This window comes from Bactrocera latifrons, unplaced genomic scaffold (genome assembly GCF_001853355.1).
Source record: "Bactrocera latifrons isolate USDA-ARS-PBARC rearing strain unplaced genomic scaffold, ASM185335v1 scaffold_65, whole genome shotgun sequence".
Lineage (NCBI taxonomy): Eukaryota > Metazoa > Arthropoda > Insecta > Diptera > Tephritidae > Bactrocera > Bactrocera latifrons.
In genome coordinates this window covers 1,052,240-1,070,865 of record NW_017537323.1, presented here as the reverse complement: position 1 = coordinate 1,070,865, position 18,626 = coordinate 1,052,240, and the positions used below count along the sequence as shown (strand labels likewise).

The 18,626-nt window shown below is 34.0% G+C and overlaps 1 protein-coding gene across 1 annotated transcript in view; it reads right to left on the bottom strand.

Moving 5' to 3' along the window:
- Window positions 1–18,626, bottom strand: part of LOC108975465 — a 270,318-nt gene that overhangs the window by 69,041 nt on the left and 182,651 nt on the right. The window contains exons 7-9 of the mRNA XM_018943963.1: window positions 15,864–16,017; window positions 10,602–10,741; window positions 3,625–3,754 (exon numbers count right to left, since the gene is read on the bottom strand). Coding sequence (XP_018799508.1) covers window positions 3,625–3,754; window positions 10,602–10,741; window positions 15,864–16,017 — 424 coding nt within the window. The remainder of the gene's footprint in view (window positions 1–3,624; window positions 3,755–10,601; window positions 10,742–15,863; window positions 16,018–18,626) is intronic.

Here is an 18,626-nt window from a genome sequence, read left to right as displayed (position 1 = left end):
ACTTTCATAAGCAATTTTTGGACCGTCTGCCCTTCCAGAGCAAATTCATGATGCACCAAACCGCGAATATCGAAAGAACAGTGAGCATCACCTTGATTCTTAAGCGGCTTGGAGTGGTCTTTTTTTTTTGTGTTGTTTTTTTCCTCCATTCCGATGATTGTTTACTGATTTGCATGACCAACTCATAAACCAATGGCTCATCAGCGGTTACAATGTTCTCCACGAATGTGGCAGCTGAATTCGCACGATCAATCATGTTCAAAGAGATCTGTTTGCTGTACTCAAACTTATAAAAAAAAAATCAGCTTTATCGGGACTAGTCGAGCTCTCCCGCACGTAAGATTTGCTTATAAAATCAAAATAAAACAAATTTTTTTCTCGATACTTTTATCTTTTGTAAAAATCGTAACGAATTACTGCAGTGTACGGACTTAAGCAGCTGCTCTAAGCCAGTTATTAAAGAAGGTAATTTTGTTGAAATATTTTTTGTCCGGGGAACTCAATTACAATTTCCTAGTACTTTTTTGTTTGTTTTGCTTCTGATTATCGCCTATTTTGGGTTGTTAAAACCAAAAGTGATAGTTTAAATTTTTAGTATATTCTGTTGTAATCAAGTGACGAAAAGAAGGGTAAAATCTTTGCCTTGTCTTAAATTACAAAAATAGCTGTAAGTGAATGAAAGCTTTTTGAACTCGAATTCGTAATCAAGACACCAGAAATATCCCACAGACCTTTCAGCAAATCCGTTGAAACTTTTTCCTTCATATTTGTTGAGTAGTGATATAAACACCACTATTTGGTACACTTGAAAATTTAACATCTTGCTTATTTGTCAATATTGACAATTTAGCAAGATAATTTGTCAAAATTGACAATTTAGCAAGATAATTTGTCAAAATTGACAATTTAGCAAGATAATTTGTCAAAACTGACATTTTACCAAGATAGTTTGTCAATATTGAAAATTTATCTAGATTTTCTATTTTGTTGCATAAACTATAAGCTCTTTTCTTGATCAATGGCTAGGTTTTTAAGAAAAGACTTGATAAAAATCTTGAGAAATTATCAATATAGTGTTAATGTGTTAAGTCCAGAAGTAAGTAAAAATTTAAAAAATTTCTTTCTTTAACACTGATATTATTTAGTTAAGTAAAGTTTCTTTAAAAGAAAATATTTCAAAATTAAGCTTCGAATAAAAAATATAAGCTGAAATTTATTTTGACATTAGCTCCTCTTCATGACAATTGAATGCTAGTCGCAATATTGCTATAATTGTAGTGTCAAATTCTGAAAAGCCTTTTATATAATTAAATAAATTGTTTCAATAGTTTACTTCATGGACAACAATTTTTAAGTCTCATAAAATATTTATTTATATAAAGTGTTGTATTTGAATTAAATAAAACAAAAAAAAAAAAAAAAAATCTCTGTGACCAAAAAAAAAAAAAAAATCTCTGTAGTACATATTTATAAAGCGATGATTAATAATATGATATATACGACAAGAAAAAAAGGAAAGCTGAAGGCAACATAAAATATGTAGATATTTTCCGTAGAGTTGTCATCGGCTTGAAATTTGAATATGGGAATAATAAAGAAAAATATAGACATTGTTCTACATATTTCTATATTTTATAAGTGACATATTTTTTATAGATGTGGCAACACTTTGATATCCGTCTTTTAAACTAATTATTATATTAACCGCTATTAAAATGTGAGTGTTACAGTAATATGTTTAAAATTATTTTTAGATGAAATAAATTTTGAAAAGAGTGGCAACTTTAAAAAATATTTAACAACTTTCCTCAAAACTTATGAACTGTTACAATTTACTGTCAAAATGTAGTTATTTAGGCGGGTTTGCGTTAAAAAAATTTTTTTTAAAAGTGTTGCCACCTGTTTAAAAATGTTCAATTATATTTAAAAAAAAATACAAAGAAATACGTATCAAATCAAAGTAACTTATGAAGTTTTACAGAAAAAATTATTATTGAAAAGTGTTGCCATCTTTAAATTGTTTATTTCAGTAATGTTAAGAATATCCTGAATTTTTAACAAAGTTAGTTTTGTATACAGAGAATGTGACAGACGATTATGGAATACATAGATATAATTATTTTTCAATATTTTGAATTTGTTTCTACTTTTATTGTTTGAATAAGAAATAATGCATTTTGACTATTATACTAAATAAGACTTTCCAACCCTATAGAAAAAACACAATTATCACTAAAATATTAGTTAAATTTTGGAACAAATTTGAATCGCTCAGACACTAAATATAATTTCAAATACTCAAATATAAACAGAAATAATTTGCTCTCCTACTAACACAGTCTTATCTGGCTTCCGAACATCTAGCATCAACAAACGGAAGCGACCTCAAAAATACTCGCACTTCAAGTATTGACGTTTACATTTCGTTTTTATGCGCACATTTTGGCAACACATTTCTCGCTTTCGATTTGCCATTTACCGCTATTTGCGCAAGCATTGATTTGACGGCGCCATAAAAAGTGTTGTCGATGGCAATAAGCGCAATATGTTGCTTGCAAAACGAAGTTGTAAAATTGTACGCAAAAAAAATAAAAAAAAATTAAATTGCTAAAAAAGTGCCTACTCCAGCGATTTAACTGTTGGCAGCCGTAAAGTATGCAACATTTTTGGTTCATTGTCAACAATTTTGCCACGTGAGGCAGTTTGTGTGCTTTAAAACTGCTGCTGTCATCAAACCTACGTTTAAGCGCTCACTGCTCTCCCCACCCCACCGTCCTTGCGCTCGCCTACACCCACATACTCCCACACTACCTTACATATTTGCAGGCGGTTTACGTAACTTCAACGTTATCTAAGCGCTCGCCTTGGTGGGGTTGATTTTTTATGCGTCAACATATATATTTTTTCGGCATTGTTGTTGTTGTTACTTAACTACTTAAGCGCAATTTTTGTCAATTTCTTGCCATTTCGCTATTTGTCGAATTTTGCATAGGCAATTTCACGCATTTGCGCTAATTTGTTTATAACTGTGCGATTTTTCACGTGCGCGTGTATGTGTGCTAAGTACTCGGGACAGTGGAGGACTTATGCATGCATAATATCTATACGCATATGTACACTTTTCCGTTCGAAGGGTGTGCGTTGAGTCGGCTTAGAAGGGAATATTTGTTAACACTCATTTTCGAATATGAATATTTGAAACCATTTTGTTGTAGTAAAAATCTAATATTAAAACGTCGTTAAGGCGTAGAAGGGCAAGCGGGAGCGTTTAATGTGTGGAGACAAGTTGAGTGAGAGCAGCACTTTCTTATATGTCTACCAGCTTTTGCCAACATTACAGTATTTTTTCAGATGTATATATTATATTTGTGTGTGTGTAAGTTATCATGTATATGTATCAAAGTATGTACGAAAATGTGCGTAAATATTTACTTTACTACCCTTATTTGTATTTACTGCCATACCCTGTAGAAAAAAATAAAATTTCGTTATAAAAGTAGACTCAAACATATACTAACACATACAGTAGCGCTGTCTACTAGTATGCCCTTCAATGCCCCACCCACACATATACGCGCAATAACATTTTTTCATTGTAAAAATTACATTTCATCTTCTACTTACATCGCACACTCAAATAATAGCCAATCGATGAGTATTGAAAGTTCAAATGTCGTGACGTGCATTTATACCAGCCGGAGTGTTCGTGACGTATCGATGTGAAGTTCAGAAAACCATCGCCCGTTTGTGGAACCTGAAAATATGTAGAGTGTAGAGAGAAAAAATTATTTTCATTTGCATGTTCGTTGGTCAAATAAAATAAAAGCAGAAAGCACTCAGCAGAAGAAATGTAAATTTTTATACAAAATACTAAATATGTGTTTACTTATGTTTACTACGTGTGTATGTACATATGTGTTTCTGTTTATACATACATATGTACATATGTACGTATGAAAATGTTTGGTATTTAAAATGAATAAAAAATGTAGCTAATAAGCTTTTAATCAAATATTTCCATACTGAACGTATACTTAATTTCTGCAAAAAATGAGTTTAAAAATTTTACTACCTTTTCTACTACTATTTCAAGAAATACCTATTTTCACTTTTCGTTGCACACTAAGTTAAATATTTGTAAAATGTTGCGCAAATAAGTAGTGGTAGTTAACTACTTTTTCTACTACTATTTTCATCAGATCTGTGTTTAAAAAATTTAGTTTTATTGGTTAAATTAATTGGTTAAATAAATTCACATCAGATTGCATTCATCGGAAGAAGTGCGAATTTTATTAGTAGTACTACCTTTTCCACTACTATTTTCGCAAGATCTTTGTTTAATTTAGTTTCTTTTACAAATTCATGTTCAAAACCAATCTAGAAAACATTCAGCAGAAGAAATGCGAATTTTATATTATTGTGTTAATTACAAAATGTACGTACAGACTATATGAAGTAGTAAATACCAAAATTTAAAAATTAATAAAAAATTTAAGTAAATTGTTTTAATTTACTTCTTTACTAACAGCGCAAAAATATTCACGCGACTACTCACCTCATATTTCGTATAAGTTTTTCTACTAACTTTTTTCTTACGATTTTTACAAATGCTTTATTTTTTAACTTTGCTTTTGACACTAACTGAACTAAAAAAATACTACTTTTTCTACTAAAAATCACAAATACTTTTTTTTTTAGCTTTTTCTCTTCAACAAATACTCTTTTTTACTGAAATTCTAAAACAAAAATACTTCTAGAAAATTTTTATACTTTTTCTGCTACTATTCACAAAAATATTTCTTTAGCTTGTTCGCTGCTACAAATACTCTTGTTTACTTCAGTTCTTAAAATACAAAAAAAAAAAAAATCTACTTCTATTCACAAAAGTTTTCGTTAGTTCTCAAAAAATTCTACTACTATTCACAAAAGCTTTCTTTAGTTTTTTCTCTTTTACCAGCTAAAATATAGATTATATACTATGTATGTTTACTCCTTACTACTGCAGGTGTATAAAAGTATAAATAAGATTCATTGTTATTTTATTTTTAATATTTGGACACTACTATTTAGACCACTACACTCGAAAATAATGCACTTTAAAAGTTATATACCTATTTACACTTCAATTTAAAAAATATTTATATACTACTTTTTCCAAATTCCGCATGTCAAAAAAAGAGACATTTGTATTCTATTTTTATATTTATCCGAAATCAGAATAATATGTACATAGGGAAATATTTACTCCTCTATTACCTTCCACAATGATATAACATTTTACATATCTACTACTATTTTCAAAATTTATATTATATTATAATGCTTTAAATTTTCCACTGCACTTCTTATTGTATTTATCGAGATAAAATGCAATTTAATACATTTTCTACTTTTCTACTACTTTTTTAAACTTTGTATCTACTACTTTTAAATCCAATGTGTTGAAATAATATATCAAAGATTAAAAAAACCGTTCTTGTTATTAACTTTAAGTATATTTTTATCTACTACAATTTTCAAAAGCAGCTTATAAACTACTTTTTCATATATTCTGTACTTTTTCCTTTTTTCTGCCAACATCAAATCAAAAGTAGTATGCTACTACTTAAAAATATATTTTATCTCCTACTAAGATCCCAACACTTCTGCTACTATTCTACTACACTCATATTCTACTATTATTCATAATAGCTTTACCACTAATTAATGCTTTTCTCATATCATTCCCCAATCCACGCATCCTCCACTTAAATTATATTTTCAATTGACTTAAAACTACAAAATTATTTGAAAAACTCTCCAAACTCCTACATAAATACACTTAAAAACTAAAATAACAGTTTCAACTAGCAAAAACTAAAATATAAATACAAGCTAAGATAACAGACAGCCCACAAACAAACAAAACCGACAGACTACAAACACAATGACAAAAGCAAATTTGTCGCTGAAATCAGGGATTGTCTGTATGCGGCTGTCGGCTGGATTTTGGGTACGCTCTTCGAACGTTTTTTGTTATTTTGTTAAAAAAAAATCATGTTATTTAAATTTACTGCAAAGTACTAAAACTAGCAGAACCGTTGCGAAGGACGCGGGGCTTAGTAGGTACACATGTAATCACATATAAATATACATAAGTGTGGGTAGCTATGGCCATATGCGGGTGAGTGTGTGTGGGAGGAAATTTGCATATTTTGTATAAACACTTGTAATACATATTTGCTTGCACGGTTGATGGAACTTATCCATGTGTGTGTGGATGTGTGCGTACATTCGATGGCGAATGCCCGAATAGATGAAGGGATAAATCGTGTATCTTAGGGATGCCAGCGTTGTAATCGAAAACGGTAGTTACTATTTGTCTTTCGGCATGGGAAGTAGTTGAAGCTGGTAACTTGGGTACATAAACGTATCTATATACTAAATATGTATGGAGTCACGCGCATGTGGATGTTGTTAGGGCAGATGGTGGTAGGAAAAATTATCAACATTTTGAGTACACTTAGTATATACATACATACAAATACATACACAGTAGTGGTGTTAGGGTAGGGCGCGGTTGGGCGACCGCCCAGGGCGCCTGTCAAAAGGGGCGCCGCAGACGCCCTCCAGCTCATGCTCATAGTTCGAGGTCTGGGCTATGACAACGAGGCGAATATGAAAGGAAAAAATATTGGGGTTCAAAGGAGAATTCTCGACATAAACTCCTTAGCTGTTTATGTGCCATGGGGATGTCATAGCTACAATCTAGTATTATGCGTTGTCACTAAGTCATCCGTAGGATCAGTCACTTTGTTTGGGGTATTTCAGAGGTTGTTCACATTGTTTTCAGCTTCTGTTCATCGATAGAGAATTCTAACCGATCACTTGGCACTATATGCTATAAAAAAGCTCAGTGACACACGTTGGGAAGCAAGAATAAGTAGTGTTAAAGCAGTCCGTTATCAAATTAGTACTATCCACGATGCTTTGATTACTTTGGCTCTTGATAGTCAGAAAACTGCTGTTCAAGTGCCTCATGACGCTACTACTCTGGCCGAACAGCTAAAAGATTTCAGCTTCATAGTTTCATTGCTTGTTTGGTATGACATACTTTATCAAATAAATATTGTAAGTAAATCTCTAYAGTCAACAGATATGGATTTTGGTAAATGTACAGAAATGTTGAAAAAATGCTGCAATTTCTTGGAAGACTACAAAAATACAGACTTTAAAAGCGCTATTTCAACTGCAAGGAGTTGGCCGAAGAACTGGAAATTGAATCTGTATTTCGAGCTACAACAAGAATTCGCCGTGTTAGGCGTCAAGCTAGTGAAATTCCAAGCCATGACCCTATAACTTCTCCAGAAAAAAACTTTGATGTTGAATTTTTCAACTGTCGTTTGGACACTACATTAATTTCAGTTAATGAAAGGTTCGATCAGTTAAATGAGTACTCTGAACCTTGTTCTTTTTTGTGCAATATTAAACAGATTCCAGAAAAACCCGACCTTATCAAGCTCTGTAGTGATCTCCAATTAAAATTAACTGTATACTCTAAATCAGACATAGATGGTTGTATGTTGTGTGATGAACTTGTAAGTCTGATATCCTCTTTGCTACTCCCATTTTTGTTTTAAATTTCATCAAAGATTGCAACTTACAAGAATCTTCGATCAACAATTTCTCAATAAAACTTTCTCAAGCAACTTTGTCAATTGAAAACGAAATTGCTGAAAATATCGACTTTGACAACCTTATAAAAGAGTTCGCTGATAGAAAGGTCAGAAAAACAAAATTTTATTAGTGTTTTTTTAATAAATGGTTATTTTTTATAATAAATATTTATTTCTTTTAATAAGCGGTTATTTCACTAAATGCTGTCTCTTATACACATCTTACAAACTTATGAAACGTGATATACAGTAATACAGAAGCCAGAAAACCTTCAACAAATTTTAACACAGGCTTCTTAATCACCGATGAATATTTTTTTATTAAAAATTCAAAGCCGCAATGTCGGTCAAGAAGGATTTTTTTTTAGAAACCGCCATTTCGTCTAAAAAATTTTATTATGTTTATTCTATGACTTCTATTTTTAATATTACTGTAACGAAATCTATGTGATATTTTAATTTTAGAGGATCCAGTTCAGAGATATAGTGATCAACGCAAAACGTGTTTCCTGAGAAAAGTTACCGGAGATCCCAATAATAATGTACAAATGTGTACAGATTTTTGATTCAATAAATTTAAAACGTTTTCTCAGAAATAGTTCTGGAAAAATCGCTTTTCTTCTGCCTTCTAAGAGTATTTGTGTAGTACATTTAAGCTCAGAAAGAGCATATCTTTGAGCTATAGAAAATATTCTAAATTTTATTTCTTAACCTTTTTACTGTTCGAAAAGCTGGTTGTGCGCTGAACCCAAAATACCGTGCACATTTTTGAAGGAGATATTTTTTAATGAATAAAAAATTCAATTAAAAATATTCAAAATAGCAAAGAAAGAAAAAAAAAATAATAATAATCACATGAACTGGAGGTTCTGATTAAAAAATGTGAGACTACTTAAAATGAACTTCACCAAAGTATGAAAAAGCACAAACGTTGTATAGAATGTATCTGACAATAGTTCCTTACTGGCAAAATAAGTATGGAACAGCGAGAGACTACGAAATGACAAAAGGAAAAAGCTGACGATTATTGCTTTTGACCATTAAATATTTAGGTTAAACTTTCATTAAAAAAGTATAAGTATTGAAATATGTAGAACCTACTACCTGTTCGAGTTCTGCTATTTATCAGTACTGGTCTCTAAAATATGCCTCAATTGCAATGTTAAGGCGGCACACCTTAAAAAATATTAAGGGTGATCCATTTAGAAATTCCTTTTTTTAAAGAAACACCACAGAAACTTCAAGTTTAGTGGGGACTGTTTATTATCATTCGAAAGAAAATCCTTTGGCACTTATTTTTTGCAGATTATCTCTTTCAAATGTTACCCACGGCTACGTCTGAGATTAGACTCAACCATTAAGTAAAATTTTCTATAACTCCTTCGCCCATTTCGACTGGTAATTGCCGATTGATAAATTTGATATTTTGCTCTAAGACCTAAATCGAAGCGGGATTGTCCGCATATACTTTAGACTTCACATATACCCACAGGAAAAGTCTAACGTTGTGGTATTTACAATCTTGGTGGCCAATCGACTCAAAACGGGACCCCAACAACCCATTCGACCCAAAACGTGAAATTATCTGCAAACAGGAGTGTTCTTTCAATAAATCCATTGACTGATGCAATATGTGAGAAGTGACGCCGTCTTCTTGAAACCATATATTGCCGAGATCACGAGCTACAATTTCAGGCATTATATAGTCGGTTATCATGACGCGATAAATGCCGCCATTGACGGTTACATTCTCAGCGATATCATTTTTAAGAAATATGGACCGATGATTTTAAACCACATTAAACCGTTATGTTTTCTGAATCAAATAACATCCCGTGAATCTCTTCAGGTTGCTCTTTGTCCCAAATATGGCTAATTTGCTTGTTTACATAGGCTTTGAGTCAGAAATGGGTCTCATCTCTGAAGAAAATTTTTGGTTCGAAAGCATCGGATCTTCATGGAACTTTCTAGGCCGGATAGAGCGAGGCAATGCCTCTTAGGAAGATCGAGCGGCTTCAGTTCTGGCATAAGCTGTATTTCGTACTCTTTCTATTTAAAATCTCTACAATCTCCGTGAGCACTCTCAGCTGAGGCTGCTACATTCCATCACTGCGTGCTGGACATGGTATATTGGGTCGAATATTATCCTATAATGAATGCTGGGTTTCAGGATGAGTGATGGTGTTGCAAATAGCTCGCTCAATAGGCCGATTATGTTGACTATAAGTTGAGAGAAACGCGCGAAACACACGTAAATTTTCGTAATAAAGTTGAACGACTTGTAAACTGTTATGCAGGTCTTAGTCTTCTCACGATGAAAAATGCTAAGCAAAAACAACACGATACAACTCTCGTGTGATCTGTCAGAAAGAGGCTATTGAATAGAGTAACTCTTCTTGAATCACTCTTTATACATAAATGATTGTGCGTACGTATTTAGTAGAACCATCTATATCGGACAGCTGTAGCATAAAGCTGCCACATAAACTAATAATCACGTAACATAGTCGGGTCTACATAACCAGAAAATTTCCGGTGTTTTGTACAACCGAGGACTTTTAACTTATAATTCTTCTGTACAACAATTTTTTTTCGATTTAACGAGATATATTTACTCCATTTGGTCCAAGGCAGCGAAACAAGCTCCAAGCAAATTGTTCAAATCGGATCGATATATAGTAACATTTTGCTATCATACAAGCTGAAGGATCAAATTTAAGTTATTTTGTAGACACCTTTTCATATGTGAACGGTATTATAGCTTCGGTGTAGTCACAGTCAACGAATTTTCTTATTGTTTTACTAATTTTCGGCTTCTATTACCGAAAATAATGTAAACCTTGGTTACAGCAGCTGATAAAAAATGTCTTTCAACACTCGTAGTTAGCGCCAATGTAATAAAGAAACTATTTTAATTCTTCAAACATAAAAACGAAGTCTACTTACCGGCGTGTCACCATCGTCCTTCTGCCAACGCGGCGTGCTCGGTGGATTTGAGTCAACATCACATTTCAGCGAAACTTCGATGCCTTCGCGCAGCGGATAGCCGAAACCGGGTGTGCGTGAAATAGCGAATGAAGGTGTATCTGTGGAAAGGCAAAACGAAAGTGGTAAATTTATGCTAACCCTTGTTTGTGTGTAAGTCAGGGCTGAGGCAATAGCATTAAGATGTAAAATTCAAATGACTACATGGGTAGTCGTGAACGCAACACAAAATAGTAGTTAAGACATTAAGGTAGAAGTGAAAGCAAACTTTCTGCGGAAAGCATGGCATACAGTTAGGCGTTGGTAGTACGAATGTCAACCGCTGTGGCGTTGTTGTTTGCTGCCTATTCTGGTAGGTGTTGCCGTTAGTTGGCTCAGACACGATGCGACTTTGCACCATTTTGTCGCTTTTTAATTAAAAACTTTATTATTATGATTGTCACACACACGCACACACATACACACGCATATACATATATATTTGCATTGCTGCCGAAAAACTTTTATAATTAAAGTAAATGTAAATGCGGCGCGTGTTTAGCACTAACAAAAACAAATACAGGGTAAATGCGCTGGTAAATACAAATACAAATGGAAAATGAAATAACAACAAGATGACAACAACAACAGTTGAAATCAGCGCCGCAAAAGTTCGCTCCCCAACTATTCGCTCGCAGTTGTATAGAAAATTTTGGATAAAACGCCGTCTCTACGCGTTAGTATGAGTGCGTGCATATGTGTGAGTGTGTTTGTGTGCTATGTTGCCGGATATCCGCCCACCGAAAAGTTGTATCGTAGTTGTTTTTGTGACACGCCAGTAATCGCTTGGCGAGGCGTTCACTTTTCGTGTGGCGGTGCGGACATTTCGGCACGAGTGACAGAGCAAAGACGCAGTCAAGTGGAAGAGTATAGAGAGTATAGAAATTAAACGAAATTGGTGTGATTACGAAGTTATACATTCTTGTATTTTATGGATGATTATGAAATGAGTTTGGTTCGGAATTACAGCGAAATGGCAGCTACACGTCGCTAGTTGATGACAGTGGTGCCAAGTTGTGACTTGGAACAGAGAGGAAAGATCGACACTCCAATTGCGTTGCCTGTTAGTTCGAGGCAAAAGTTGAAGGCTCAGAATAACTACTCAAAACATTTACGGACTTGTTATTGAACTTCGATACTGCCTTTTGCTTGTGTAAGTCATCTTTCTTTTCCCACTGAAGTGCAGTTAAATATCAGCTTGGGCTCAAGTTCATCGAGGACCCCTAACCTGTCTGAATTTAGCCTAGACACTTCAAGCTGCAGGTAGTTAAGTCTCAGAAGAAATAAATCCTACTTTTCCTTGAAGATTATTTCAAAATGTCGAATACACAGAGTTTCAAAAGTTTTCATAAATTTTAAATTTCTATACTTTTAACCACTATTCGAATACAATGGTATGAAGACATTTTAAGAACATAACCTCTAAGCTGAAAAGTGTCCTCGTTTCATAATAAAACAAGCAAGACAGGCCTAGGTTTTGGTGTAACCGAACATTCTATACTATTTAACTTGCAAGGATCGAAATCGGCAAAATATTTATACATTTGGTACGTGTTGGGGATATTAAACCAGCACATTGGTCGATATACATTATGTGTTGAAAAGTCAAATGAAAAATCAAAAATTTTTATATTATATACAAGGGCTAAAGGCAGTACTAATCCGATTCAACCTCATTTTTGATATAAGTGAATATATCCTAGAACGAGGTTTTTCCCGAAACTTCAATAATATATAAATGTGAGAAAAAAAAATCTTTTTCTATGTTGGTATTATTTGCAGGGACATCTTTGCCAAATATCACATCACAATAATCGTTCGAGTTTAATATATGCTTGTCTTTCTGTGCTATATAAAGTCCACTCGGCGATCTTTACGATGAGTGAAATTATTCAAGAAAGAAGTTTCATTAATTTTTGTCCGCGGAATCAAATTTCTGGTCCTGAAACGTTCAGAATGTTGAAAAAGGTTCTCTGTCATAATTGTTTTTCGCGATCACGTGTTTTAATTTCTTACAAATCATTCAAATAGGGTCGAGAGCTCAACATGTCAACAAAATAAAGGAATTGGAATTAAGGCAGAGATCTTACTGACATTGTTGGAATATGGGAGGGAACAGTGAAAACAAACTTTAAAGATTATCTAAACCTAAGAAAAGTGAAAGCTCGATTAATTCCAAAATCTCTCCAAATTTTTTTGAGTAACAGCTCCACGTTAACGTCTGTGAAGCAATGCTTTCCGACTACCGGGCTGTCATGAAACATATTATTACTGGCGATGAGTCTTGAATCTATGCTTACAATCCGAATACAGACGATATATCGGCAGCGTAAAAAAGCAAAGTTGAGCCGAAAAACCGCGTTGAGCAGATCAAATTTCAAGGTTATGTTGACAGTTTTCTTCGATTATCAAGGTGTGGTGCACTCGCAATTCCTGCTGACCGCACCAACTGTCGACAAGTAGAATTATTTGAGTGTTGTGCGTCATTTTCACCAAACTATGCTCGAAAAGAAGCCGGAACTATGGGCCGACAACTCTTGTGTTTTGTACCACGATAATGCAAAAAGTTGGCATAAGTATATTGAATCCAACTCATTTTGTACAAGTATATGTCGCTGCTATTTTTAGTCACCCCAAACCTTCGAAATATTTGAAAATCTTCTAGCTTAATAAACCCGGTTGTTTAATCGATGTGTGACAATAGATGAAACATTGCTCCATAATTTCACCAAACGACAGTCATTCAAGTGGTCTGCATATGATGAACCCGCTCTAAAACGCATTAGTCGACTGGCAAGGTTATGGCGTCTATATTTTGGGAAGCACATGGAATTATTTTTACTGACTTGAGCTTGAACTTATTTCCACATCCACTGTAGTTTTCAGTTCTAGTTCCTAACGACTTTTTCCTGTTCTCAGTGCACTAAAGAATGGTTGCTGAGAAGAAAGTTTCGTCGAACGAAGACAGGATTGCTGAAGGCAATTCGGCGTTCCTGTCTTCGTTAAATCAAACTGTATTGAGTAAAAAAAAACGAATTTTGCCATAATAAGTGCATTACTATGGTATGCCGAGGCTTTCCAAGTTAACTTCTTAAAAAATCTCTATAGAAAACAGAGCTTAGAATTGGATTCAAAGTCTTACTTCCTGTCTAAGCATTAAAGCGTTTTAAGCTAAATTAACTATGATAAATGAACCCTTCTTTTGCTGACTTTAACATAGTTCAAATATTAGTCTGATTTTACATTATTGTAGCAGTCATATCTATATCCTTTATCAGTTACCTGATACTTGATAACACTCCTTCAATTGTTATTTTTGTTGTTTACTAACACCTTCAAAAACTACCTATTCATTTTCCATTATCATGCCACGCTCACTACTTTGTAAGCTATGACATAACAATAGCGCCTTGTGTTGCACGCTAATGAGAGTTTAATAACTTTGCCACTTGGAACTTTTAAAGTCACTTGACTTTTCTTGCAGATTTTTGTCACATTTTCAGTGACGCATTCTGCATAAACTGTGACTTGCTTGAAGCTTGCCGATGATGTGAGAACTTTACTTGCTGTGCTATGTGTTGCAAGAGTATCTTATATGTCAAGCTTGTTTTTATTTTGGAGCAAAAACGGGCTGGAGAAAAGTAGCAAATTGCTTTTAAAGTCACTTTGTGAATATTTTAGTGTAGGAAATGTTGCGAGCACAAGTGCTTGTAAGTACATGTGAGAATAACGGTATCATTAGCAAGCTTTTTTCACATATTCTGCCAGAATTCGTTTACTTAAGCTGAGAGTTAGAGCAGCACATTCGTTTTTAATAAAGGGTGGGATCGTTAAGTGGTGTGAATTTTCATTTTCGTATTCGTGTTGAAGAATGAAGATATTTTTATGCTAATGTTCGGAGCTTAAAGCTCTAAGAAACGGGATTGTTTAAAAATTAGCTTAACACCAAGCTAACTTCGCACCTAAGGCACGACCAACTCTTAAATTGTGTATTAAGAGAGCTTAAAGCTCATTAATAAAAGCGCAGTCAATATATTAACAAGTAATGTATGTTAAAAATCAACAAAATCTAAAAAAACTCATTTACACATAAAAATATTAACATTTTCCTTACTCACATATATAATATGGACCTTTTTGGAAAAATATTTTCAAAACTTAAACTCTTTCCAGAGTTGTTGATAATGATCATATTTCGACTTAGGTCTATCATTGCCTGATCACTCAAATATTTTAAAATGGTTATATTGCTAAATTCAACGAGCTTAAAGCTCCAGAGCATGCTTAGTAATTTTATTTAGCTTTAACTGTAAAACTAGCTAGCATTTTATAGTAAAATGTGCTTAAAAACCTTAAATAATTCATTATTTTATTTTCTAAAAGCTTCGAAAGTTAAAATTTCATAATATTTTTATAAATTTGAGTCATTGTTAACAGAGGTGATTTAGGGTTCTTAATTTTTCAAGCCACGAAACTTTCACAAAAGCTCAGAAGTAGAAATGATTCTCTGTAACATAGTTCTTTTCGTACTTTAAATATTTTATTTATTTATTATACTCAATTTTTAAAAGCTACAACAACATTTTTCTAACCTTTTTGCTGTCGGCAATAATAACGAAGATACAAAATGTAGAGCTTTTGTAAACTTACGAAGAGAGTTGGTTTAAAAATTTTAGTTTTTCAAGCCATAAAGCCTTCACAAAAGTCAGAAGGAAAAATTTTCCTTTATGATATAGTTATGGACATTTGAGCTTCGAGGAAACCTCAGTGAAAGCTTCCTTTCATTTTTAAAGCTCTTGCTTTGAAGCTTTGAGCCAGTGAAAGCTCTTAAGTTTTCACCACTACTTTAATTTTTATTAAAGCTTTTCAGTTATCTAAAAAGTTTTAATGTTTCAGGCAGTACATATTACGTTTCTATTTATCTTCTAATTTAGACTTAAATGAAAGCTCTTTAAGCTCGTTTTGCTCATTGATTTATTCCCTGATAAATATTTTAACGCAAAAATCGTTGTATTTTCTCTTTTTTTCAACTAAAATCCAATCATCTGCCAGGGTTTGCGCAAAAAAATGTGCCACAAACAGAAGAGCTCTAGCTATTTCAAGTTTCAAAAATAAAGCACGCTTCTCCTCATCAATGCTTAACAACCCTTTTTTGGTTGGTCTTCCCTCTTCCCCCTTACTTACATTGCACATCGAGCAGCAGCGATGCATTTTGGCGTATCTTCAACGTCGGATGCTCCATAACGCACAGAATGCGAGCATTGTGATGGGCACGGTAGACAGCCGGCAAGCGGGCCTCACTTTTCGCGCCGCCATTGATTTTGTATGCGTTTTTGTCCTGAAACGAGAAGAACACAAAAAGTTGCATGAAACCAGTGAGTAGTGCAAAGATAAACAAAGTACCGTAAAACAAAGAGAACCACAACACAAACAACACACACACGCGCGTGTGCTTGTGAGTTTGTAGGCAGTGGCATGTGTGAAAATACTTTTGGTGTTGGGTAAAAATTTTCGAAAACATTTCGTATGCAGTAAAAAATTTACATAAAACACGCTGAGGCCACCTACGTTGCGCACCTCGCACCTCAGTCCTGAGCCACCGCTCCGCTTTTGGACTAACATTTGAGGTGTTTGCAAAATCTACATACTCTCTGGCACGCATGCTCTTGCACTGCAACAACATGATGCCACATGTGCATGGTCACACACACACACACATGTTCTAAAACCAGACACATTGCAAAATGCCAGAGTTGCATTTTTAAGGCGAATTCCTGTAAAGCCACATAAAAATGCAACGAAAAAAGAAGGCAACAATAAAAAATAAAAGAAAGCACATTTGGAGCGTGCAGCAAGCTGAACTTCGGTGTGGTGGCGGGCGCAAGGTTGTGGCGCCAAATGAAAATAAATGACAGCGTTGAAATACTTTTGGCAACAGTGTTGCATTTTTTACGCTACTGGTCGGTGTGTGTGGGTCCTTTGAGAGCTGTTGGTATGGAAATTTGACAAAAGCCTAGCAAGAGGCGTGAAAGTGTGCCGCTTAATGTCAGGCGTATGTTTTTTTCACAGCTTGTAAATAAATTATGGCACCGCGAGGAATGAGAGCAAAGTGAAAGCGAATGGTGGTGAGCGAGTGCAATAGGGTATTAAGTGAACGGCGGCGTTCAGTGAGTGCGGAAAACAAAAATGAATAAAAATGAATAAGTACATGCCCGACACAGTAGTTTTTAACTTCCGTAAAATATCATAGCCGCTGAATTGTGCTGAATTTGTTTGAATAGTAGTACATTGCTTCAAAGGCTGCTCAAACAAGCATTGAGATTGCGCTGAATAAAACTGAGGCGCATTTAATGATATAAGCTACCAACAACTTACATTTTTATAGCATAAACGAAAATATTTAACGTTGAAATGGAAATGTCCAAAATATTATTTAATATAATTGCCTACCTGAGATACTGAAATTGAAAATGAAATATTAAATTTGACTCAAAGCATGAGCTGAATTGCGCTGAATTAAGCTGAATAGCGGTACGTTGCCACAGAGGTTGCTGCGACGAGGATTCAGATTATGCTGAATTAGACTGGGGCACGTTGAATGATATAAACTACCAATAACTTACAATTTTATTGAACAAAAAGAATATTTAACGATGAGTTGAAAACGTACAAAATATAAATTAATATCATAATAACTCAAGGAAATAGTAAGTTTGATTAAAATTAGATCGGTATATAATTTTATAGTCGTGCGCTGAATTTAGTTGAATTTAGCTGAATAGCGGTACGTTGCCTCAAGTACCGCTCTGACAAGCACTCAGATTACGCTGAATAAAACTGAGACGCGCTGAATGATACAAACAACCAACAACTTTAATTTATATTAAATAAAATGAAATATTTAACAAAAAGTGAAAATGTGCGAAATAAGTTTGACTAAAGGTAGTTCAATATTCAAATTCAAAGATGTTCGTAAAAATTTTAGGCGCTGAATTGCATTTACAGCATCTTAATTGCTCTGTTTTCATATATAAACCATGGATATCTCTTATTTAAATATTATTTAAGTTTAGTTTAAGACCAATTAGTTATCATAAAAACTTTAATTTAATTAAAAGTTATTTAGCTTCACTGCCTAGCTTACAAAATGTATTATATAGCGCTAGGATATATTTAAGTTTTTGGTTTTGTTTGTTCTTCAATTTTAGATTATTTGTTGGCGCAGGTCGACATTCAACCTGCTGATTCACCACAATGAAGTTTCATTAGTTAAATTCACCGAACTAAAACCGCAACCGAACAATTTTCGAAGAACATATACCCAATTACATTCAACAGAATACAACGAATAGTGAGTACATTGAGATATTCTCCTAAAATCGTTTGCAAACGGAACGCATTGGAGTTGTGACAAATTCATGTGGCTTGTAGTATACATATACTAAAGCATAACTTAAATGCAAAGAGTGGGTGAGTAATTGATTAAGTGAGCTGGAAAGCGAATATGAGTTTGAGTCGAATTTGTGTGAGTTCAATATTATTATTATTATTTTTTTATTTTATAACGGTTTGATGCTACGGCTGCTACTATGCCGTTCTCTTTCGACCAATTCAGCGATTTATCGCAATTTTCGACAACAGGCCTTCCGGAGCGTGGCGCATCTTCGACCACCTCTACAAAAGAACGAAAACGTTGAAACCATCGTTGTGCGGTGTAAATGGAAACTGTATCGGGTCCATAAACTGCACAAATTTTATTGGCGGCTTGAGATGCATTTTTGCCTTTATCGTGGTAGTACTGTAAAATATGCCGTAATTTCTCTTTATTTTGCTCCATGTTTGCGACGCTATAACTCACGAACGACTTTAAAGAAACGACAATCAATCAAACACGTGTTAGCGCGTGAAATGAGCTTTCCAAAAAGGTATAGCATGACCCGATGCGAC